Here is a 23,746-nt window from a genome sequence, read left to right on the forward strand (position 1 = left end):
CTGGCTTTGGGAACGTGAAACAAGCATTCGTTCTCCTCAACTGTAACATGGGCATGATTAGCTCTGAGGACTCCCCAGAGCAGTTTCCTTGCCCACTTGAAAAGGTATTTGTGAAAGTTCTTTGTAAACTTCAATGCTTTGTCAAAGGGCATTACTGGTATCCTTCTCATAAGCTGGCGGTCAGAGGGGGTGGGTCTCAAGAAGTGGCTTGTTCTTTGTGAAAGCCCAAGGGCTTCCCTTCCTGACTCTTAGCCATAAGAATGCCCATTCAGTGTTGGCTGGTTTTGAGGGTGAAAGAAAAGGAGCTTCCCGAAGGGAATCTGTGGGCTCTGAGGGCCTGGGAGGACCCAGGTGTGTCTTCCAAAGGTCAGAGACAGCACTGAAGAGTTAAAGCCAAGATCAGGGCTTGGGGCCTCCCTGAGGGTGCTGGGTGGGTCGAGGGACTTGGAGGGCAAAGACCTTCTCGGTAAATGTTACTCTGTCTCAAGGCTCCCAGGCCCTCCTTTCTAGAGTTTCAACTGGACATCTAGCCTTTGGGGAACCAGAAAACAACCTGATTCAGTGGATACAAAAAGTCAGTAGCTGCAGAGGACTCCAGAGGCCACCGGCTCTGGCCCCGTCTTCCAGGCTGTTGTTAATCTGTCCTGGATTTTTAAGACCCTCCAATCGGAAACGCAACTAGTGCTTCCAGCATCACCTCTCCAGCCATGGGCAGATGAAAAAGGAGACAATGGTGCTTCCCTTGGGAAGCACAGCTGGCCAGCCTGAGCATCCTGCCACACTCCCTTACCCACCTGGCAAATGCCCTTCCTCACCCCTGCACGCTCGCCTAGCATCATGGCCTGAGGGGACTCCAGTGACGTTTCTGGTGCTGGCTGGGAGAACTGCGTAGACCCCACGCAACACCATCCTCCCTGATTTTCACCGTCATCACTAGCAGCCCCCCACCTCCAGCGCACCTCCATGGCCGAGGTGCATCTCCCATCTCCAAATACGCACAACAGGTGGCACCTGCCCGGCCTCGCCAGCCACACCTCTCCACCTCTCCCTGCCCCTCCGCCTGCGCCCCAGTCCTCCAGCTGCGCCCGGCCCCGGCAGAGCCTTACCTTTGATGTTTTGGGGGTGGCCCCGTGGCGCCCGGCTCGGGTTTCCTCGGGGCAGAGAGGGGATACTGGAGAAGTTGTTACCCATGGCATCCGGGCCCAGGGGGTTCGGCGCTCGCGGGGGGCAGGCGAGGCTGAGCAGCAGAGGAGGTACGGTGTGCAAGTGTGTGCGCGCGCCGGCGCGCGCGCCGCCGGGGGAGGGCCCTGGTGGGGCTGCGGCAGGGGGCGGGCAGGCCGCTCCTCTCCTCCCAGTCTCCGGGCTCCTCGGTCCTCGGCGGGGCCTGCCCGCCGCGGGGGCCCTCTACCTGCCTGCCATTTTCCGCGGCGGGCGCGCCCCTGGGCCGGGGCTGGCGGCGCCCGGGGCTCCCCTCTTCCTCCCGCTGGCGCTCCGGTTCTGGCTGGTAGCGGGCGGCGCGGTGGCTCCGGCGCGCTCCCCCGGGGCCATAGAGTCAGGGCTCCCGGAGCGGGCGCTCAGCGGCTCGGCCTGCCCGGAGTCTCGGCGGCTCGGCGCCGGCTGGGTCCCCGCCCGCGGGGACGGCCGAGGCTGCAACGTGAGTGGCGCCCTCCCGCCGGCGGCTCGGCATGGAGCGGGGCTCCGAGGAGCGCGGGGTGTGCTGGGCGCTGCCGCGGTGGTGGGTCTGCCAGGGTCGCCACGCTCCAGCCCCCGCGGGGTCCCTCGCGCAACCGCCGCCCCCGCCCCCAGCAGTCGCCAGGATTCCCTCGCTCCGGTTGTTATGGTGACAGCTGCGCCGGTGAATGAGCGTCTTAGTGACACGCGCGCGCCCGCTCAGCCAGATGTGGCCCCCGGTGCGCCGCGTTCCCGGCTGCCACTAGTCCTCCGCGGCCCGAGGGGGGCCCGGGGGGGGGCGGTCCCTGGGCCCGAGTTGGGGTCAAATATCCGGCAGAGATTGAGGCTCCAGGGGTTGGGTTTATTCCTCTCACCAACAGTGGAACTTGGTCCTGAAAACAAGAAAAACTGTGCAGCAAGAACGGTGAGTTCCCTGGGTGCCAGGCCCGGGGCGAGGTAGCCCTAAGTTCCAATTTCTCTAGCACCAGGTTCAGCGCCCGGCACACAGTAAAACTCCATAAAAAAGAATTTTTATGGAGTGGATGGATGACTGAATAAATGAAGTGAGATGAGGAATCCCAGCGCTTGACCCTTTGCTCTCAGTCAGATCCAAGGGGCGCTGGGACAAAGGCTCAGAACAAGAACACCAGACTGTTCAGTTACTGGACACATAAAGTTGGGGGGCCTTTAGATGAACACAGACTGGACCTAGGAGGTGGGATGGAGGGCCAAGGTGCAGGAACAAATCTCAGGGACAAACCGTCAGAGAACCACCAAATCTGAACCAAGTGTCTGTCAGCTCTCAGAGGTGGGGGCCTCTGTGGCCTGCAGCAGTCAACGAAGGCTTCCTGGAGGAAGGGGTCTTCAGCATGTCACCTGTTCACATGACTCATCCATCCTGGAGCTCAGCACTGCTACCAAGGACCTGCAGGAAGGGAAAGGGAGTCATTCTCCTCCTACCTAGACATGGGGGCATCTCCTTCTGCCTGTCTTATCAGGGCTAGAAGGTGAGACAGGTTCCCCCCAGGACAGAGAATCTGCCTTCCTGTTCCTCTAGATCACCTCTAGCTCCCTGACTCGCTACAGCAACTCTGATCCAGAATCCAGCGAGGACGTGGGCTGGCATCAGGCATCTAGTCCATCCTCTTCTGGAAGGTTCTTTCCTCAAGTCTCCATATGACAGCTCCTCAATATTCAGGCACAGTTCTTGTGTCACCTCCTGACCTTCCCTGACTGCCCGCCCCAGCTAGAGAACCCTCACCACTCTCAGTCATGTTCCATAGCATTACTCTATGTTATCTTCTGGAATTAGTTTGAAAGTAGCCTTTCCCCCTGGTTTCTGTTGTGCCTCCCCCACTAGAACATAAGCTCTGTGAGGGGAGAGAACAGGACAACTCCATTCACCATGATGTCACCAGTCCCCAGGATTATGCCTAGCACATGACAGACTGTCCAAAAATGCCTGTGGAATGGGTGAATCGCCCTGCCTGCCAGCAGAACTCCACCGAGAGCCCTGGGAGGAAAGCCTCTGAACCACCATTTTCTCCCTCCCCCGCCCTCCACCCTCACCCCATTGCAGGCATCACATCCTTAAATGCCTGGGACTCCAGGCGAGCTAGAAATATCCTTGACAGCTGCTCTCTGGGGTCTGGAGGGAAAGACAGCCCCCACCCCTGCCCCCAGCCTCTTAGATGCCCAAGATCATGTGCCCAGCCAGCTGCAGAATGGACGTGGCAGGTCAGGGGTGCTGTCTTTTTATGGGCGTATCTCCCCGAGGCTCACTCCAGCCGATGACTCATGCATCAGAAATCCATGGGCTCTGAATGGCAGCACACTCACACATTTGCACACACACCTCTACACTCTCTCACACACTCACTTCTACACAAGCGCACACACACTCTCTTGCACTCATATACCCCCTGAAGTCTACTGGAATGAGGTCACTGTGGGCTACTGCTGGCATCGGAATAAATCTGAAAACTGTATAGATGAGACTAATTCCCCCGGAGTGTGGGCCAAGTGCAAGCCCTTGGTAGGATTTGCCGACAGTGGCTTGCGCGGAGGCTCATCGCCTCCTTCCCTTCCTCAGGAGGAGGGGCTGGGGCATAGGCCAGGGATGGGGGTGGGGTGAGGCCCCGAAGGTAGAGGATGGCAGGGGGGTCACAGGCCCCATGTGGTCTAAACTTGGGGCTGTGGGCCAAGCAGGGGAGAGATGGAGGAGCTCAAAGGGAAGGGGAAATGAGGGGACCAGACACCGGTGCCTGCCTGAAGAGTCCAGAGGCTCTGCAGCTCAGGACAGGCTGATCCGGGGGAGCCGCACAGGAAGGTGAGAGGCATTAGGGACCAAGGCAAGGAACTGAGGGCAGGACAGAAATGTCCCCTGATCCCAGAGGGTTGAGGAGACAATGAGAGTATCAACAGGGCTGGGATTAGGATGAGACAAGGGAGGCCTCCCTGGTGTGAAATGTAAGGAGGCACTGGCTCTCAGCATCGTGCAACACCAGCCCTGCACTTGCTCGAGCTCAAGCGTGATGCCTCTGAAATCTTGTACCCCATGTCACCTCCCTAGACTGGCCCTTGATTTTCCAAGGAGTTCTGTGCTGTGGGAGGGGACATCACTGTCAAGTGGCAACTGGCTGGAAGTCTCTGGCCAGGCAGGGACCTAGAGGAGGTAGGTGTGGCTGCATGGGACCCAGAGCAGCTGAGGGTGACCCCTCTGACAGGTCCTGTGCCTCAGAAACCCTTTCCTGGCAGGGGCGGTGGTTAGACCCAGCTCAGAGGAGCAAAGAACCGCAGCACACCCCTCCTGCTGGACCTTGGATGGAATCCCTGAGGCCTTCAAGCCATCCTTCACCAAGGTGGCTGCCAGGAGGCGGGGAAGCGGCCTGTGCGGCCGAGGGCCCTTCCCAGCCCCAGTCAAGAAGGGAGGAGGGAGAAGGAACCAGCCAGGGAAACGGCTGGCTGGATGAAGTCACTGTTTTGGTGGCTTCAGTGGAAGCTATTAATACCCATAAGGTGGTGCTCCAGCACCTGTCACCGTGGCAACCCCACCTCCCCAGCAGTGTAGATTCTGAAGGCGCTGCCCAAGGGGGTGGGTGTCAGTGCGTTGTGTTTGGCTGTGTGTACACATGTGTCCGTGAGGGTGCTGTGAGCTCTCACACCAACGTGCAGGAGAGGAAGGACCCCAGGCAGGGACTCAGTGTGCAACCGAGGCTCTTTCAGCAGCAGCTCCCAGTCCCCCCTTCTCTCTCCCTCGTATCTCTCCCTTCTGGTTGGCTCCCTTCTCTCTCTCCCTCTTCCTCCACCCCTCCCCCTCTCCCTCCCTCCTTTTGTCTTTCTCCCCTTCTCCCTGCCCTTCCCTGCTTCTCTCCATCCCCATCACTTTCTCTCCTGCTGTCTCTCTGCCCTTGTTGCTCCTTGCTTGGTCTCCTCCTGCTGGCTCACCTCTCCCTTCCCCTTCTTTCTCACTGTCCACAGCTCCCAGATCAGTTCAAGTCTTGAAGCGTCTCCATGTTGATAAAATAATAAAATATTTGACTGAGAACCTCCTTTCTTCCTTCCCCGAGCCCCTGGAGACTGAGCCCAGAACGAGCCACAGGGATGGTCCCCCACCAGGCAGGCAAGAGTGGAGTTCATCTAGGCCAAGCCAGGCTCCCCTAAACTTGAGACCACCTTCGTCAACAGCATGACACTTCCCTCCCCGTTGAGAAACTAGCCTTAAAACAGAAAACAGCCACAGCCATCCCTGGCTGAGATACAAGGCCCCTCTACCATGCTCTGAGGCCCAGCCCATAGTTATCAAGCCATCAGAAAACATGTACAGAAGTCCTGCTTGAACTGCAGGGGGCAGCTGGACATCTTAGATGGGGAGATCCCTGAGTTCATGGTAGATTCTTAACAAATATTTATTCTTAACAAATATTTATTCAGCAAATCAATGAATCAATAAGGCAGTGAATTAACCTATCAATACAGCCACCCGGTAAGCCCAAGAGCCTTGTGCAGAGCAGTCTTTCTGGCCAGTGTCCTTCTCAACAGTACCTTTGCCACAAAGTTTTCCCTGAGGCCAGGCCTTTCCTCTGAAGGATGGGAGTCTTTGCTAACCATCATAGCATGGAATGGCCACCTTACTGCCCTGTGCCCAGGCGCTTTGGGATTCAGCTTCATTCATCGCTCCAGTGACCGTATTGAGCACTGCCTGTGTGCCTAGAACTGTGCGAGGTGCGGGTTCATTGCCAACACTATGGGGGAGCCTGTCCTGTGCTCTTGTGTACTCCAGTCGAGTTTCCTACCTCCCAGGACTAAGTTTAGGGCTGAACACACTAGTAGTTCTCAGTATTGTCAAGACGTCAGTTCTTCCCAACTCGATCTATAGATTCAATGCATCCCAAGCAAAATCCCAGCAAGGTATTTTGTGGGTATCAACAAACTGATTCTAAAGTGTATAGGGAGAGGTAAAAGACCCAGAATAACCAACACAATATTGAAGGAGAAGAACAAAATTGGAGGACTGACACTACCCAACTTCAAAGTTTACTATAAAGCTACAGTAATTGAGACAGTGTGGTATTGGTGAGAGAATAGACAAATAGATCAATGCAACAGAATAAAGAGCCTGGAAATGAACATAGCCAACTGATCTTTGATGAAGGAGCAAAGGAATATAATGGAGCAAAGGTAGTCTTTTCAACAAATGGTACACGAACAACTGGACATCCACACGCAAAAAAGTGAATCTAGACACAGACCTTACACCCCCACTCACAAAAATTAACCCAAGATGGATCACAGCCCTAAATGTAAAATGCAAAACTATAAAACTCCTAGAAGATAACATAGGAGAAAATCTAGATGGCCTTAGGTTTGGTGATGACTTTTTAGATACAACACCAAAGGCATGAACTATGAAATAAATCACCGATAAGCTGAACTTCATTAAAATTAAATTTTCTGCTCTGCAAAAGACACTGTCAAGAGAATAAAAAGACAAACCACAGACTGGGAGAAAATATTTGCGAAAGACATATCTAAAGCAGGCCTGTTCTCCAAAATATACAAAGAACACTTAAAATCCAACAATAAGAAAACTCAATTTTTTTTTTTTTTTTAAACATCTTTATTGGGGTATAATTGCTTTACAATGGTGTGTTAGTTTCTGCTTTACAACAAAGTGAATCAGCTATACATATACATATGTTCCCATATGTCTTCACTCTTGCGTCTCCCTCCCTCCCACTCTCCCCATCCCACCCTTCCAGGCTGTCACAAAGCACCGAGCTAATATCCCTGTGCCTTGCGGCTGCTTCCCCCCAGCTATCTACCTTACTACGTTTGTTAGTGTGTATATGTCCATGACTCTCTCTCGCCCTGTCAAAACTCACCCTTCCCCCTCCCCATATCCTCAAGTCCGTTCTCCAGTAGGTCTGCGTCTTTATTCCTATCTTACCCCTAGGTTCTTCATGACATTTTTTTCCCTTAAATTCCATATATATGTGTTAGCATACGGTATTTGTCTTTTTCTTTCTGACTTACTTCACTCTGTATGACAGATTCTAGGTCTATCCATCTCATTACAAATAGCTCAATTTCATTTCTTTTTAAGGCTGAGTAATATTCCATTGTGTATATGTGCCACATCTTCTTTATCCATTCATCTGATGATGGGCGCTTAGGTTGTTTCCATGTCCTGGCTATTGTAAATAGAGCTGCAATGAACATTTTGGTACATGACTCTCTTTGAATTTTGGTTTTCTCAGGGTATATTCCAAGTAGTGGGATTGCTGGGTCATATGGTAATTCTATTTGTAGTTTTTTAAGGAACCTCCATACTGTTCTCCACAGTGGCTGAACCAATTCACATTCCCACCAGCAGTGCAAGAGTGTCCCCTTTTCTCCACACCCTCTCCAGCATTTATTGTTTCTAGATTTTTTGATGATGGCCATTCTGACTGGTGTGAGATGATATCTCATTGTAGTTTTGATTTGCATTTCTCTAATGATTAATGATGTTGAGCATTCTTTCATGTAGAAAACTCAATTTTTTAAATGAGCCGAAGACCTTAACAGACACCTCACCAAAGAAAACATACACATGGCAAATAAGCATTTGAAAAGATGTTCCGTATCTTATGTCACCATGAAAATGTAAATCAAAACAATGATGCCAGGACTTCCCTGGTGGCGCGGTGGTTAAAAATCCACCTGCCAATGCAGGGGGCACGGGTTTGAGCCCTGGTCTGGGGAGATCCCCAGACCTTGGAGCAACTAAGCCCGTGCTCCACAACTACTGAAGCCTGCGCGCCTAGAGCCCGTGCTCTGCAACAAGAGAAGCCACCGCGATGAGAAGCCCGCACACAGCAACAAAGAGTAGCCCCGCTCGCTGCAACTAGAGAAAAGCGCAGGCGCAGCAACAAAGACCCAATGCAGCAAAAAATTAAATAATTAATTAAATTTAAAACAACAACAATGATGCCACAGCACAACTATTAGAATGGCCAAACTCCAGAACACTGACAACACCAAGTGCTGGTGAGGACACAGAGCAACGGGAACTCTCATTCACTGCTGACAGGAATGAAAACAGTACAGCCGCTCTGGAAGACATTTTGGTGGTTTATTACAAAACGAAACATTCTCTTACCATATGATCCACCAATTGCACTCCTTGGTACTTACCCAAAGGAGCTGAAAACTTATGTCCACACAAAAACCTGCACGTGGATGTTTATAGCCACTTTATTCATAATTGCCAAAAGGTGGAGGCAGCCAAGATGTCCTTCTGTAGGTGAATAGATAAATAAACTGTGGTACATCCAGACAGTAGAGTATAATTCAGCACTAAAAAGAAATGAGCCATCAAGCCATGAAAAGACATAGAGGAACTTTAAATGCGCACTACTAAGTGGAATAAGTCAATCTGAAAAGACTACATACTGTATGAAAAGCATCACTATGGCAGGAAAAAGATCAGTGGTTGCCAAGGGTTAGGGGGAGGGAAGGATGAATGGGTGGAACACAAAGGATTCTTAGGGCTCTGAAAATACTGTGTGATGCCATAATGTGGGAACATGACATTATACGTTTGTCTAAACCCATGGAATGTACATCATCAAGAATGAACCTTCATGAAAACTCTGGACTCTGGGGTGTAATGATGTGCCAATGTAGGTTCATCAGTTTTAACAAAGGTACCACTCTGGTGGAGGATGTTGATAATGGGGGGGTGGACTACACATGTGTTGGGGCAGAGGGTATATGGGAAATCTCTGTACGTTCCACTCAATGTTGCTGTGAATCTAAAACTGCTCTAAAAAATAAAATCCATTTTTTTAAACTGGATCATCTTGCCCCCCTCCTGTAGTGCACACACACTGTAGACATGAGTCTCAAACTCAGCATGCATCAGAATCATCTACGGGGGGAGGGACAGGGGAAGAACGTCTAATAAAATGCAGATTCAAGGGCCTTGCCCCAAGAGATTCTCGTTCAGTAGAATCTCATGCAGGTCATTAACTGATCACACTTTGGGAAACTGTGAACATGGACATGTGTGCTAGGTGAGAGGATAATGTTTAAAGAATGCCTGCAGGCTTTCCTGGGGAAAGTTGGGGCCAGACCAGTGCAGGCTGCCACCCAGGCAGGGCTAGTCACGTTAGAAGGTAGGGCAGGAGGTGGCTGTACAGGGAGGGGTAACACCTGCTCCCTCCTCTGCTCCACAGACAGACTTGCCTCCTGGGAGGCAGCCCCTAGGTCCGGGACTAATTGTAAGATCTTCACAGACCCCCAAACTCTTATCTTTGGTGCCTAACTCTATAAGGTCAAACATAGTAAAATATACTACACCCCACGTTAAACATAATTTTCCTGTCTTAAACATTTTGAAAGGATTTTTGTAAATTTGGCTTTTGAAATCACTGGACTAAAAGGAACTCACTGAATTTACAATTGGTTTTATTTCTAAACAATCTTGTATGTGTTGGAGCTCTTGCCAAGTGAGAAAGACCTACGATTGTCTTCAAATGTAATGAAATATTTATGAGTGCTCGTTTAACAGTTAATGAAGTTGCCACAACATTGTTTTATAGACATTTAAGTAAACATTTCTTAATTTTGATTTTGAAGTTTTCCTTTCATAATTTCGAGCCAGTAATATTTTTTTTCCAGTCTTAAGCAGATCCTTAGAAAGCACCTAGACCTAAGTCCTGGGCCTATAGTGCCTATGGATAAAATCCAGGCCTGAGACCAAGCATTCTTAAGATTGCATCTAAAAGGACAGATGGAGATTCCTGCAAGAAGCTGAAAGAAAAATGTGCAAAGCCAGAAAGAGGGCCACATGTATCCCTGTTTGGAAAACTTGTTTAGTAATTTCAAACAGCATCCCTTGACCCATCTCAGGGCCACTGGCTTAGGTAATACTGACAGGTGACATTTACGGAGCACATAGACATACATACCAGGCCTTGGTCTAAGCAATTCATCTGTACTAATTCATCTAAGCCTGGTAATAACCCTGTGAAGTAACTGCTATTATTATTATTAGCAGCAGCCGTAGCAACAGCATCCCCATTTTACAGATGAAAATCCTGAGGCTTAGGAAAGTTAAGATACTGGATTAGGAGCTGATAAGTGAAGCACCGAGGTTCAGCCCTAGGACGGTCTGAGTCCAAATCCCTGCGATGCTATGCCTGCCCCAGGATGGGATTCCTTTAGATGCCAGCCTGAGGAAGACACCTGTTGCAGGGGAGGTGTCCTCCCTGAGTTCCTGAGCCAGCCTCCTCCCACCGTAGAGACCCTGATGGCTCCCAGGGGCTTTGGCTCAGCTGTCTGGAAGTTAGCCAGGAAGCACATAGCCACTAATGAACACGAAATAGATTTAAAAATAACAAAACTGAACTCAAAGAAAAGTGCTCAAAGTGAATGTAATACCCCAGCATCCTCTTTCTCTCATAGATGTTTTAAATGACCTTTACTTGGCAGGAAGGCTTTTCTAAGAACGTTACAAAGATCAGAGAATCATACAAGAAAAGTATGATAAATAGGACCACATAAAAATTTAAAACTCCTTCATGGTAAAAGTTGAAAGACACATAGGAGCCAGGAGGCACATCTCCAGTAAGTCAACAGCCTTCAGTCAGTTCAAATGCACTTCATCCCTAGACCCAGAATGGGCAACAGACGTTTCTGCACTACTGCCGCCAGGGTAGCCTCCCACTTCTATCCTCCTTTCCCAAGAGACACCCCAGAGGCGCTCGCTTGTTCCGACCTTCCCCCTTCACCCAAAGGCGCTTCAGGGGGACCTCTTTCCAATGAGAGCAGCCCGTGGAAAGTTTTCTCTCAGCCAGGTGAGCGGGCTTGTGTGTCCCACTGTCTCTTCCCTCCGGTCCCTCTCAAGTTCTCTCTCTAGCCACCACTAGGTGGCGCTAGACCTCCATTAGACTCACCTTTGTCTCCGGCAAACTTTGGTGGGGGGGTCCTCGAGTCAATCAAAACACCTTTAAAATGTTTACAGGTTGCTCTTTTCCTGTTTCAAAACGGGAAGAGAATTTGGGGGGGGCAAATATATCTTTATAGCTTCCATTAACCACGTCATTATAAAGAAAATATGTCAGTTTAGAATTAGCCCTACTCTGTAGCCACCCAGATGCTACCCTCTGGGCATGTTTGCTTCACTGAAGTCACTTTCTCATCTTTCATCCTGGGACTGGATCTCCAGCAGAAGAGTCCTCCCCATCACAGACACTCTCTCCCAGGACGGAGAGAAACTCCCCAAACTTCAGGCAAGTGGAGGTCCTCTCCAGAGCACCCCAGTTCGCACTGTGATGCCCCACTGCCTGCGTCTGGTACCTGAGGTAGGTACCTGTGCGTGCCCAGCACCAGCACAGCACCTAGCTGTGGGCTCTGCAGATGCCCAGTGAACAACTGTTGTCATGTGGCCAGAGCTTGAGGGTGTGCAGCCAATGCACCCAATCACCCTCAGAACTGGGACTTGCCACTCCTGGCCCAGGGCTCTCCCAAACACGTCTCAGAAGTCTCATGAGCTTGTGGGCACAGGCAACAGGGAAAAGGGGGGTGCCAAGGGTTACTCTGACTTTCGTATTTATGCAGTAAGAGTAGAATTCAGAAACTCCAGCTGGATGGGTGTCCCCTCCCCCAAGAGCACCTCACCTGTTTTTGCCCCCAAGTCTCTGCATTTGGCCCGACATCCATGTCTGATGCCACCGCTGGCAGGACCTCCACACCAGAAAACCCGCCCCCCTCACAGGGTCTGCAAACCACTTCGTTTCACTTCGGTCAGAAAATCCATTTTTATAGATTGTTAGGGATGTTTAAAAAAGAAGGTGCAAATATTATAAAACCAGGCTTCTCTGTTTCTTGTTCTGAGAAAAGGAGTTAGAAATGTATTGTGAACCAACGCAACTGTTCCATATTCTGTAACCTGTAGGGTGAGAACCCAAAATTAAAATAGAAGAATGTTAAGGTTTGAACTTGGTTTTTTATTTTGTGTGAGTCGTATATTTCAATCCTATTGTTTTTAATGTTTATCTATTTACATATTGAAACTTATTTTAAAATCCATAAATCTCCTGCCCAGAATACTTCTGTTGATCTTTTTAAAATAAAGTCCACATGTACATTGTTTGAAAAGTCAAACAGCACAGAAAGGTATAAACTGGAAAGAAGATGAAGGTCTCCCCTGTTCTACCACCCAATAGTATTAACTGTCTACATTTTTTATATATCTTTCCAGCAAAAGGTGTGTGCACAATACCAAGACTTTTACATGTTTGTGTTTTTACTCAGGAGGGATTATGCTATGCACAGCGTACTTAGAATCTATCAGAGTTCTTTTCATACGAACACACACAGATTTGCTTCATTCTTTTAATGACTGCGTAGATCCCACTTTATGGCTGTGCCATAATTTATTTAAACAAATTATTAAACATCCCCCATTGATGAAATTCGAGTTGTTTCCAGTTTTATTGCTATTAAAACAAATCTATCACGAACATCCTTCCTTGTTTGTCTTGGCTATTTCTGCAAATCTATCCATAGGGCAAATACAGAGCTATGTAATTGTTAGGTCAAAGGGCATGTATATTTAAATTTTTGCTTTAAATATATTGCCAAATTTTTCTAGGAAAATTCATCCAAATTTATACTCCAACCATCCGTGTATGGAAGTGACTATTTCCCTAAGCCCTCATCAACATTGGGTAATATCTATCTTTTAGTTTCTGAAAACTTAGTTTAAAAAGGCACCTGCTTGTTCAGATACATATTTAATTAAGAATGAGGGCTACAGTCCTCACAGGATTTGGGGCCGTGTGCCCTCCCCTTTCTGTGAACAGCCTGTTCACATCCTTTGCCCATTTTCTCACAGGATTGATCATCTTTTTTTTATTGATTTGTATTGATTCCTCTGCAAATTAAGGAAATAGGGCTTTGTGTGGCTTGTGTGTGGAAAATGCCCTTTTCCCGTTTTTTGTTATTTTCACTTGGCTGATTGGCATTTTGCCCACAGAAGTTATGAGGCCCACTTCATCCATCTTCTCCTTCACAGCTACTGAATTCTGTGCTCTGATCACAAAGGCCTTCCCTAGTCTCTGATTGTGAAGAAATTCACCTCCATTTTCCCAAATGATTAGCCAGTTGTTCTAATGCCATGTGTCAGAGTTCCCCCCTTTATTTTCATTCTCCTTTCAGTCCCTCAGAGGCCATGTGGCTCTACACAGTCACCAGAGTGGAGCCCACAGAAGTGCCATGTTGCTTTCAGCCAGGTCTGCCAGAGAAGACCAGAAAGGCCTGTCCCCTGGATCCCACAGAGGCCTCTGTCATTTGGTAGAAGAGAGGCAGGTCTGTCGGGGACAGAGAGGGCCCCACAGCTCTGAGATGCGAGGCAACAATAGCCTCCCAGTCCTGAGAAGTGGGACACGCATCCAGTGTCTTCCTTCTGAAGAAACCCCAGGGGAGAGTGTGTTCTCTATACAGAAAGAAGAAACACAGCCACGCCTGTACTTCTGAGGACACACACGCTACACACCACACACACACTCACCACACACACATACTCACCGCACACATACACACACACACACACCCAACGGACACACTGACTCCTCCAGTAGGGGGCACCCTGTCCTAAGGAGCCCTCTCCATCACAGGAATTCCAAGAACAGTCAAGCCAGTATCTCTCAAATACCCAGATTCCTTTCGAAGGAAATAAAAATATGGAGGACCCCCAAGAATATATCTCCAAGACCCTCAGTTGAGAAAAAAAGAAACCAAAGACTTGCTGTATAAAGATGTTCCAATTGCAAGTTAACACGTGTTTAAAACTGCTAAATAGATTTAATTTAAGTCAGCATTAAAATGAAAGTCTGATATTTAAAAATTTTCCCAGAATGAAAAGATCTGGAAGAACACAGCTGCAGAGCCCCGAGGTAGGGTAGGCAGTTGAGAAAATCTGATCTGAGGCATTACTCTGCAGCAGATCTACAAGTGAATATTCTTTCCACACACATGAGTAACATAAACCTTTCTCCTATTTTTCTTCGATTTCTGCCTCTCCTTGTATATCAGGCCCGGCCCCTGGGCAACAAAAGACGATCTTCCTTCCTTTTGCCTTGTCCCTTAATCCCTGTGAGTTTTTCCAGTAAAAATACTTATGATTTTTACTGGGAAATTTTAAAAATCATTATTATAAAATAGGCAATTTAGAAAATACAGAATTTTTGCTTAATGTAAAGGCACCTGCTCACCCCGAGAGGTAATAGCCCTTTAAGTCGTGGTGGGCTTCCTTCTTGCCTTCTTCTTTGCTTGAATGTTTTCCAGTAAATACCCAGCAAGGGCCAGTGCAGTCACACGACCCAGGCTGACCTGGCAGGGCCATCTCGCCTCCCAGAGGTTGGAGCTGTGAACAGGCTGGCCTGGGAGAGACCTTGTCCCAGTTTCCTGCAGTGTTCCCTCAGAAACACTGTCCATTCTCTTCCGGAAAAATCCCTAGGTTAGAAGCAGCTGGGGGCCCTTTGGCCACCCTCCCCTCCCTGAGAGTAGAATGGGAGACAGGGGTGCTCAGACCCTCCCAGCCCATTTCTCTCCCCTCCGTGCTCGGTGGGGGGCCCAGCGCTGGGGTTCAGGGTTGAGAAGCAGGGTCTTGGGCGGGACAGCTCTGTTTCCTGGCAGCAGCCCAGAGGGTGACTAGGGCTGGAAGGCACAGAGGAGGAGCACATCCTTCCTGGGCCTGTCCCCACCAGGCTGTGTGACCTCTCGGACAAACAGCCTGCCTCTCCAGGACCCGCGCCAGGGCTGTGCTGGTGCTGGTGGTTCTCTGCTAGCTAGGAGACCAGGACAGAGAGCGGCTTGAAGGGCTTCTCCATTATGCCCTCGCCTCTCCTCCTCGCAGAGCCACACTCGCTGCCTCTGACGGCGCTCCCGCCCTCTCCCACTCCCTCCCCACTTTCCCTCACACAGGTCATCCTGTTTCACAGGACCTGGACTAGCACACGGACTGGGTAAGATACAAATAAGATATAAGACCCGGGTTTCCGTCTGTCGCTACCTCATCGGAAGTGGAGACTGCACAGATACTTAGGAAGTTTGCAGGACATATTGGGGATGGTCTGACTTAAAATACAGGCTAAATGATCTACACAAAATTCATCTGCAGATCCCACAGGTCCCTCAAGCTGCTGGGCTGTCATCTCTCAGAGAAACAGAAACACAGTGAGCCCTGTGTCATGAAGGTTAAGAGAAGAGAGAGACTGGCCTCAGATGGGAGTCCCAGAGGCAGCCTGAGCTGCCTCTCCCCCAGCAACCCCAGGGCTCCTGGGTGAGCAGGGCACCCAGTGCTTCGCTCACAGCGTCCCTGGCTGTTTCCCGAGGATTCCCAGGCGGGCCAGCCAGCACGTGCCCGTGTGGGCAGCAACAAGTTTGGAAGGACACACACTGATGCAGTGACAGGGAGACTTGGGGGGTTGCAGTCAATATATATTTTTATATTAGATATTTTATCTAATATATATATTAATATAATATATATAATATTACATATATATAATATATATTTTATATTAGATATTTTATCTAGTATATTATATTTTATATAATATACGTTTATATTAGATATTTTTAGTATTTCATAATGGTGTGTTTAATCAGAAAAAAAAGATGCCGACATTTCCATTTTCTAAAAGTTTGAGCGTGCGGGAAGAGGGGTGATCCGTGCAGCTGCTGCGGTCAGGGCAGGCTCCGTGGAGACCGGAGGGCATGGCTGGGCCTCTGCGCCGGAAGGGATTCAGAAGGATGCTTACCTCACATGCTCCAGAGGGATGGGGGTGGGGAGTGGCACTCATGACTGTGAGGACCCGGGGTCTGAGGAATTGCTGATGGCATCCCTGGGAGTCCCACATGCCCACTGGCCCAGGCTGGACGGAGCAGGGCAGGGGCCAGTAGGGTCAAGGCCATCCCAGTCCCTGAGGTTTTCCTTTGTTCAAGGGTAGCGCTGGGCTAGGAGTGAGGGAGCCAGAGGGATGGAGATTGAGGAGGAACCTGAGCCTCACCCGCCCCCAGCCCAGGCTCCAGGCCAAGCCCATGGATCTGTGACCCAGGAATGGAGCCTGGGCTCCTGTGGCTGCTTCCACTCCTCTCCCCACATCAGGCTGCCGGTGTCAGGACCGGGGGCCAGTAAGACAAGGGTGCTACAGGGCGGGCCGCAGGTGAGAGGAGGGAAAGATAGACAGGAAGAGGCCACAGCACAGAGAGAGGGACAGAGACAGAGGGACGCACAGAAAGACTCAGAAACACACAATGAAGGACACAGGGGGTCACACACACAGAGAAAAGTAGAGTTAGAGATGGAAAGAGGGACAGGATAAGAGAGAGACAGAGATAAGAGCAGGACCTACATTCCATTCACCTCCTAGGAGCAGACAGGGAGGCAGGTACAGGTCAAGGAGTGGGCAGAGAGGACAGAGCTAGAGACGCAAAAAGGGGGTTTGAGTGTCAACGTCACAGGGAACAAACATCTACCACCCATGCAGTCTGCCTGGCACCCTGCTGGGGGCTGCAGGGACGGGCAGCTGTGGGTGCAGGGCCCGTCCTAGCTGGGAGATCCAGCTCCACACCTGGGCGAGAGGAGCAGCAGGCTGGGGCGGCCTTTCCAAGGGCCAAGCGAGAGGAGAGGTTCCCACAGAGCTGAGGTCACCAGGGGCATCTCGGTGAAAGAGCTGCATCGGAGTTGCCTCTTGAAGAGCAGGTGGGAGGAAGCGGCACGGGTTCTCCAGCGGGGAGGATGCGTCAGCAGAGGCATGGACATGTCTGGGTATGGCTAGGAGGGCCTTGAACGCCAGGCTAAGGAAGCTGAGGGGGCCCTGGTCACACCTGAGCGCAAGAGTGATGTAGTGGGAGCTGCGCTTTAGGGAGACCTGGGCCATTCCGTGGCCAGAGCTGAAGGGCAGCAGAATAAAGTGGAGGAAAGGGGTGCAGGCACCCATGAGCAGCCCCTGTGCCCTCTCCCGACACCCCCTGTCTGACACTACATTCAAGCAACCCCAAACTGCCTACCCACACCTGGCTGCTTCTCACCTTCATGCCCTTGTCCAGACGGTACTCTCTGTCTGGAAGCCCTTCCGTTCCACGACCCTGGCAAACACTGAAACATGGTTTAAACTCTCCTCAAGAGACTTCCGGGAAGGCTTCGGGCAGGGTAAGGCGCCCCTGGTGGTTCCTCCCAGCATGAAAGCCAACGTGAAATCTCCCTGGGCTCAGCTGAGTCAAATCATGGGTTTTTTGTTTTTTGGGGTTTTTTTTTGCGGTACGGGGGCCTCTCACCGTTTTGGCCTCTCCCGTTGCGGAGCACAGGCTCCGGACGCGCAGGCTCAGTGGCCATGGCTCACGGGCCCACTTCCTGGACCGGGACACGAACCCGTGTCCCCTGCATTGGCAGGCAGACTCTCAACCACTCAACCACTAGGGAAGCCCCAAGTCATGTTTTAAACCAAGACAAGAAAATGTAATTGGCTCCATCAGTGCCGTGGTCTTACCACACCCAGAATTTGCCTGTCCCCCCACGGGAAGCCCCAGCAGCTGTCAGGCATCAGTATCACAGTCCTGAAGAGGGGAGGGATGGAGGAACAGGGTGGGGACCAACTGCCTAGAGGTGCTTTGGGCTGGCTGGTCACAGAGCAGTGACTCATCCCCCCAGAGAGGAGGGGAGTAGCAGTGGGGGGCAGTCGGGCTGGCCAGGGGGCCTTGGTGGAGAGAGCCTGCTCTGCCCTACACTCCTTGGCTAGACCCCGCCTCCTCCTTGTCCCCTCAGGCCCTAGGAAGAACCTCCCGCAGCCCCGGGCTCGCCCCCAGCGGGGCTGGCATTGACCAGGAAGGCAGCTGAAACCTCCCCGCCCGCCACCCGCAGCTGCCCTCTACCCAGGCCCGGCCATGGATAAATTCCGCGCGCTCCTCCAGCACTTCCAGTCCAGCTCCGAGTCGGTGTTGAACGGCATCTGCCTGCTGCTGGCCGCGGTCACAGTCAAGCTGTGCTCCTCCTTCGACTTCAACTGCCCCTGCCTGGCGCGCTACAATGCCCTCTATGGCCTGGGCCAGCTGCTCATGCCCCCAGCCGCCCTTTTCCTCTGCAGCCTCCTGGCCAACCGGCAGTCCGCGGTGATGGTGGAGGAGAGGCGCCGGCCTGCGGGGCACCGAAGGAAGGACCCAGGCATCGGCAGGTGTGGTCCCTCGCCACCCAGGTCCCCGTGGGCATTGTCAGGGGCTCTCCCAACCACACAGTCACTGCCAGGTGCCAAAATCCCAGTGACCCCCGTGGGTATTGTCAGAACTCCCCCACCCACCCCCATAGGCATCCTCATTTCCCCTAGGAAATGATACCAAGACATCATCAGTTCACAGAGACCGATCTGCCAGTTTCTACTCTGGAAACAGATATTTCTGATCCTGTCATCTGTCACCTTTCCATGCCCAGTGCTGGAGACGCATGAATGATACAGGATTCCCAAGAATTATCCAGGTCACATCTGTCATGCTGGCCATGGATTATAACTCCCCACATGCATGAAGGACCATCCCATGACGTGCACAGCCGTGTTGCCGTACGAGAGGCATCATTGGCTTGAAGGCTGCATCCCCTCTCCTGCAAGCTCCCCGAGGGCAAGGACCTCACCTGCTGTGTCACAGTGTCCTCAGAGCCTCGCACCTGGTCGGTGCCCTGATCAGCTCATTGAGTTTAGCGATTCGTAATGCTCCCCGGCCCACAGGGAGCCAAGCTCTGTGCCCAGTGCTGTGTGTGCACCGCCTATGAATTCTCACCTCGGCCCTGGGTTGGCTCCCGTCTTGGATCCATTTTTAAGGATGGGGGACCTGAGGCACAGAGAGGGTGATTCACTAGGCTGAGCTCCCACAGCAAAGAAGAGGCTCAGATTCAAACACAGCCCAAGGCAGAACTGCTGCCCTGTTTTAGACAAAATAAGTGCTCTAGATCCATGGGCAGTGGCAGGAGGGGCTTGGTGGGTTTTAGCTCACTCACGATCTCCTCCTCTCCCCTATTCTTTGATATGGACAACTGAGGTGTTCTCAAGGGTATGTAATGTAACTTCATAACAAGTCCTGGGTTCCACCTTCTAACCACATTGCCCCCATAGAAAATGCTGGATCCGCCCCTGCCTACAACGTATTTATAATTACGCCATGCACACACACACACCCAGCCAGCACACACCATCTTATGTTTTGTGTACAACCCAAGTTAAAAACCTCTGCATTCTGTGCACAAGCGGCCTGTTTCATGTTCCCCAGCGGTTCCAAGCTCCCTGTGATTCAGCCACGCAGGGAGGGTCACATTCACTAAGCATGCCCTTTACCTTTTCCTCTGGGGTCTAGTGGGTACAGCTCCACTGGGCTCCTGTCCTGTGACCAACACCCAACCCAGGCCACTAGACGGGCAGAGTGGGTCAAAAGCGGCACCTGGGGACAGTCAGAGGGCGGCTCCCAGACACTGCGGAGAGGTGTTTAAGGTGCTGTCTCTGGGAGGGTTATTCCACGGGACCCTCTTAGTTTAGGGTCCTCCCAAAAGCAGCCTCTGGAAAGAATGTGATAATATGTAGGCAACTTGGGCTCAGTCCTTCTGGGGACCCTCTAAGAAAGTGGATAGAACACACCTCAGAATCGTCCCACCGAGGATCCTGGAAGCTGGGGTTCTTATCCACCAGGCCCTGCCCTCTTGGATTGAAGGTTGATTTGGGAACATGACCCTCCAGCGCTTCCAGCCTGCACCTCTGGGAGCAGAAACTCCTCCAAAGTCCCAGGCAGAGCCATGCAAGTGGTTGAGGTCAGAAGCTCTCAGGCCCTCCCTATGAATAGGAACCACCCACCAAAGCTCTAGATGCTTCTGGCCGGGACAGGGCACCAACAGAGTCTGCTACAAAGCTAGAGCAGGAAGAATACCAGCTCCCCCGTGTTCCGGTCCTGAGACTCCCGGGACCCTCAGCCCTGCTTCTTCCCTATCCTCTGCTGCTCGGACCTGTAGCCCCTCCTTTGGTGTAATCACACCTGGGATATCCCTCCTCCCGGGAAGTCCATCCCTGCATCTCCCCTGTAGCCTTCCTGCTGCAGCTGAATTCCGGCTGCCCTTTGTGCCCCCTTCCTTCCTCTGCTCCCAGGTATATGTTCTCCTCTGTGCTCTAGAGAGCACTGGCCGCCCCCTTGTCTGGATCCTGCTGGCTCTCCTCGATGGGAACTGCTTCGTGTGTGTCTTCAGCAGCTCCGTGGACCCTGACAAGTTTCTAGACTTTGCCAACATGACCCCCAGCCAGGTGCAGCTCTTTCTGGCCAAGGTGCCCTGCAAGGAAGATGAGCTGGTCAGGGACAGCCCCACTCGGAAGGCAGTGTCTCTCTACCTGCGGTGCCTGTCACAGGTAATTCAGGTGGTCCTCTCCCAGCCCTAGGAAATGTCCTGCATTGGTTTCGAGGGGCCTGGAGGTACAAATGGTTTCCTGAGGCCCCTCCCAATGCCGCAGGCACAACCATGGACCATGTGGTCCCTGGGGGGATCAGGAGTGTGACTCACACACAGGACAGTGTTGGGCCTTAGGAAGTGGGGACTCCGCCATCAATGCTGACTCACCCCAGGCTGGATGCCAGGTGCTCGTACCCTCCGGGAGTCCACTAGACTCATCCCCAAGTTGGATGGCAGGAAAACACTGGAGATAGACTGCTCTACCCTGCCACCACCCCATACACACATTCCGCTCACTCCTCAGAAATACGATACTAATTACCATGTATTAAGCACGTATGTGTCAGGCACTGTGTTAAGCCTTTCACATGCGTTACTTCAATTCCCAAGACAGGCCTATGAGGTGGATGCAATCATGATCATCCCATTTTGCAGATGAGGAAACTGAGGCTCTGAGAGTTTAGTTCACAAGGCCAAAGTCACAGTTTGTAAGAGGCCGGGCAGGGATCTGAAGTGTCATTCCTCCAAACCCTCTCATCCACCTCCCTACCATGCAGGCTCCCCAGATGTCCGGCTCCCCACAGGGCACAGAATCCATTATCCTGGGGACAAACCCCAGCCCCATCCCCAGCCCAGGCTCCAGATTCCACCTCCACCACTCCGAGAGCCCAGCCTGGGCTGTGTCCCCCGCCAAAAGTGTTTACATGAACCCACCACATGCAGAACATCACTGGAGCTACAACCCAGCACTTTGGGGTGCCAGGACAGGCTTGTGGCAGATGCAGGCCCGTGGAGTGGCAGAGAGAGGACCAGTGCTCAGGAGACACTTGGTTCTGCTTCAGACTGTGACCTTGGCCATGTCCCTCCCGCTCTGGGCCTCAGTTTCTCCTGCCAAGTAAATGGAGGTCTGGTCTCCTCACCTTGATGTCTCCTACGGATGTAAACACTGTAGGCTCTCACTAGTTCCCTGGAAAGAGTGTAGAATTCTCAGTCAGACCAGGGTTTAAGTCCTGACTCAGCTGTAAATGATCAGTCACACTAAATGCCCCTCCAGGTAAAATACTCACACAAGTATTTTAAATTTGGAGTGGGGGGAGGGAGGACCTTGTAAGAGGCCAAATGAGAGAGCTTTGTCAATCACATCTGCAAATGATAAAGATTCAAATATGTCTTTGTGGTTTAGAGGAGTGATATCTCTGCTCCAAGTCCACACGGTTGCTCGGGTCTTAAGCGATGTCTCAATACCTTTGGCTGGGCAGAGGGGAGGGCGAGGGGCTGTCCAGGTGGGGTCTCCAGCCTCAGAGAACTGCTTCCAGCTTCTCCTCACGCTTGGCCTGGAACAGTATTCCCTGTTCACATCCTGTAAACTATTGCCATCCTTCAGGTCTCAGCCTCAGCCGCACTGTCATCTGAGCCCTCAGGTTCAGGTTGGGTATCGCCCCTCTGACTTCCCACAACCCCCGATACATCCCTCAACGTGGTGCTTAGCCATTCATCACCGATTTCATTGTATCTTCCACTGAAGTGTGAGCTCTGTGCGAGCAAAGACTGAGTCCTCAGTGTCTTCCCCAAAATATAGGATGGATGGATGCATAGATGGGATGGATACACATATATAAGCACGGATGAAGAACCGAATAAAAAGATGAAAGATGATGGGTGGATGGACGGATGAATGGATGGGAGTGCAAAGGAGGCAAAACTTGACCTCCACCCACCTTGGGTTTTCAGCTGAGACTAACAAAAAGACAGATTAACAGGAGGAAAACAAAAAGTTTATTATTGTGTGCAGTGATCATCATGCAGGAGAAACCTAAAACAAAGAGTAACTCAAAAAAAAAAAAGAAGACAGGGTCACTCAAAGCAGTGGCTTAGAAGTATGCTTATATAGCATCTTCAGCCATGAGCAATACCATTGCAGAGAAATGTCAGCACGAGGGAAAGCAGCTTTATGCTTCCAAGGGTGGAAACTGTGGGAAGGTAAATAAATACATGGGAGGAAACGAATGGAGTAAGGTTTGTTTGCGGATTCCTCTGCTGCTGTCTCTGGGCTGATGAGAGTCTGTCTCCAGCAAAAGGGGAATTTACCTCCTGCCTTCAGGCAGAAGGGGAGATGCTCCTTCTTAATTGTCTTCAGCTCAAAATAATTTTTATGTCAAAGAGGCATATTTTGGGGCGACATATTCTTGTTCCCTTCAGGAGGAAAGTTGGAGGGATGAATGGCAGGTGGATGGATGGTTGGATAGATAAAAGGAAGGAAGGATGAGAGTATGGGAACATGAATGGATGGGAGGCTAGATGGCTGGATAGGAAGGAGGATGATGGACAGATGGAAGCATGGTTGAGAGGTTAGCTGGATAGAAAGACAATAGATATACAGTCAGATAAGAGGATGGATGCCTAGATGGGTGGAGAGATCGTTGGATAGAAAATGGATGCAAGGATGAAAGAATAAATGGGAGGAAGGACAGATGGAGGTGGTTGGTAGGATGGATGACTTAGTGGGAAGATGGATAGATTTGGAAAAGGATGCAAGGGATAAACAAAGGGAGAGACTTTGGAACATCCTTGCCACATTGTACAATATCTCAACCTCGCGCTCCCCACCCTCCAGGCCATCGGCTGGGGTATCACCCTGCAGCTGATCGTCGTGGCCTTCCTGGCCCACTGTTTGAGGCCCTGCTTCGACCAGACAGTCCTCATGCAGCGCAGATACTGGAGCAACTACGTGGACCTGGAGCAGAAGCTCTTCGACAAGACATGCTGTGAGCACGCGCGGGGCTTCGCACACCGCCGTGTGCTGCACTTCATCGCCAGCATGCAGAGCGAGATGCGGGCGCGGGGGCTGCCCCGGGACTCCGCGGGCAGGGGTCCGGAGACCCCTGAGATGCTGAGCCCCACGAGGGCCTGGACGGTGGAAGCGGGAAAGCCCACCCGCGCGCAGTCTCCAGTCAGGAGCAGGTGGACCACCGCCTGAGCACCTGGTACTCCAGCAAACCACCACTTGACCTCACAGCATCTCCTGGACTCCGGGGGCGGGGGGGGGTGGCCCCAGGCCGCCCCAGCACACCGACGTGTAAGGACCCTGGCCATGTCCCCACGTAA

General features: G+C 51.5%; 2 protein-coding genes across 2 annotated transcripts in view; one reads left to right on the forward strand and one right to left on the reverse strand.

Moving 5' to 3' along the window:
• NEURL1 (neuralized E3 ubiquitin protein ligase 1) overlaps positions 1-1,191 on the reverse strand; it is a 77,208-nt gene extending 76,017 nt beyond the window's left edge. Inside the window, exon 1 of the mRNA XM_065894689.1 lies at positions 1,107-1,191. Within this exon, the coding sequence (XP_065750761.1) occupies positions 1,107-1,191 (85 nt within the window). The remainder of the gene's footprint in view (positions 1-1,106) is intronic.
• Positions 1,192-18,111: 16,920 nt separating this feature from the next.
• Positions 18,112-23,746, forward strand: CALHM3 (calcium homeostasis modulator 3). The gene is given in 5 exon segments (XM_065893889.1): positions 18,112-18,398; positions 20,346-20,386; positions 20,389-20,600; positions 23,256-23,526; positions 23,529-23,746. Coding segments are annotated over 5 exon segments (1,029 nt in total).

The sequence above is a fragment of the Phocoena phocoena genome, chromosome 16, assembly GCF_963924675.1.
Source record: "Phocoena phocoena chromosome 16, mPhoPho1.1, whole genome shotgun sequence".
Classification (NCBI taxonomy): Eukaryota; Metazoa; Chordata; class Mammalia; order Artiodactyla; family Phocoenidae; genus Phocoena; species Phocoena phocoena.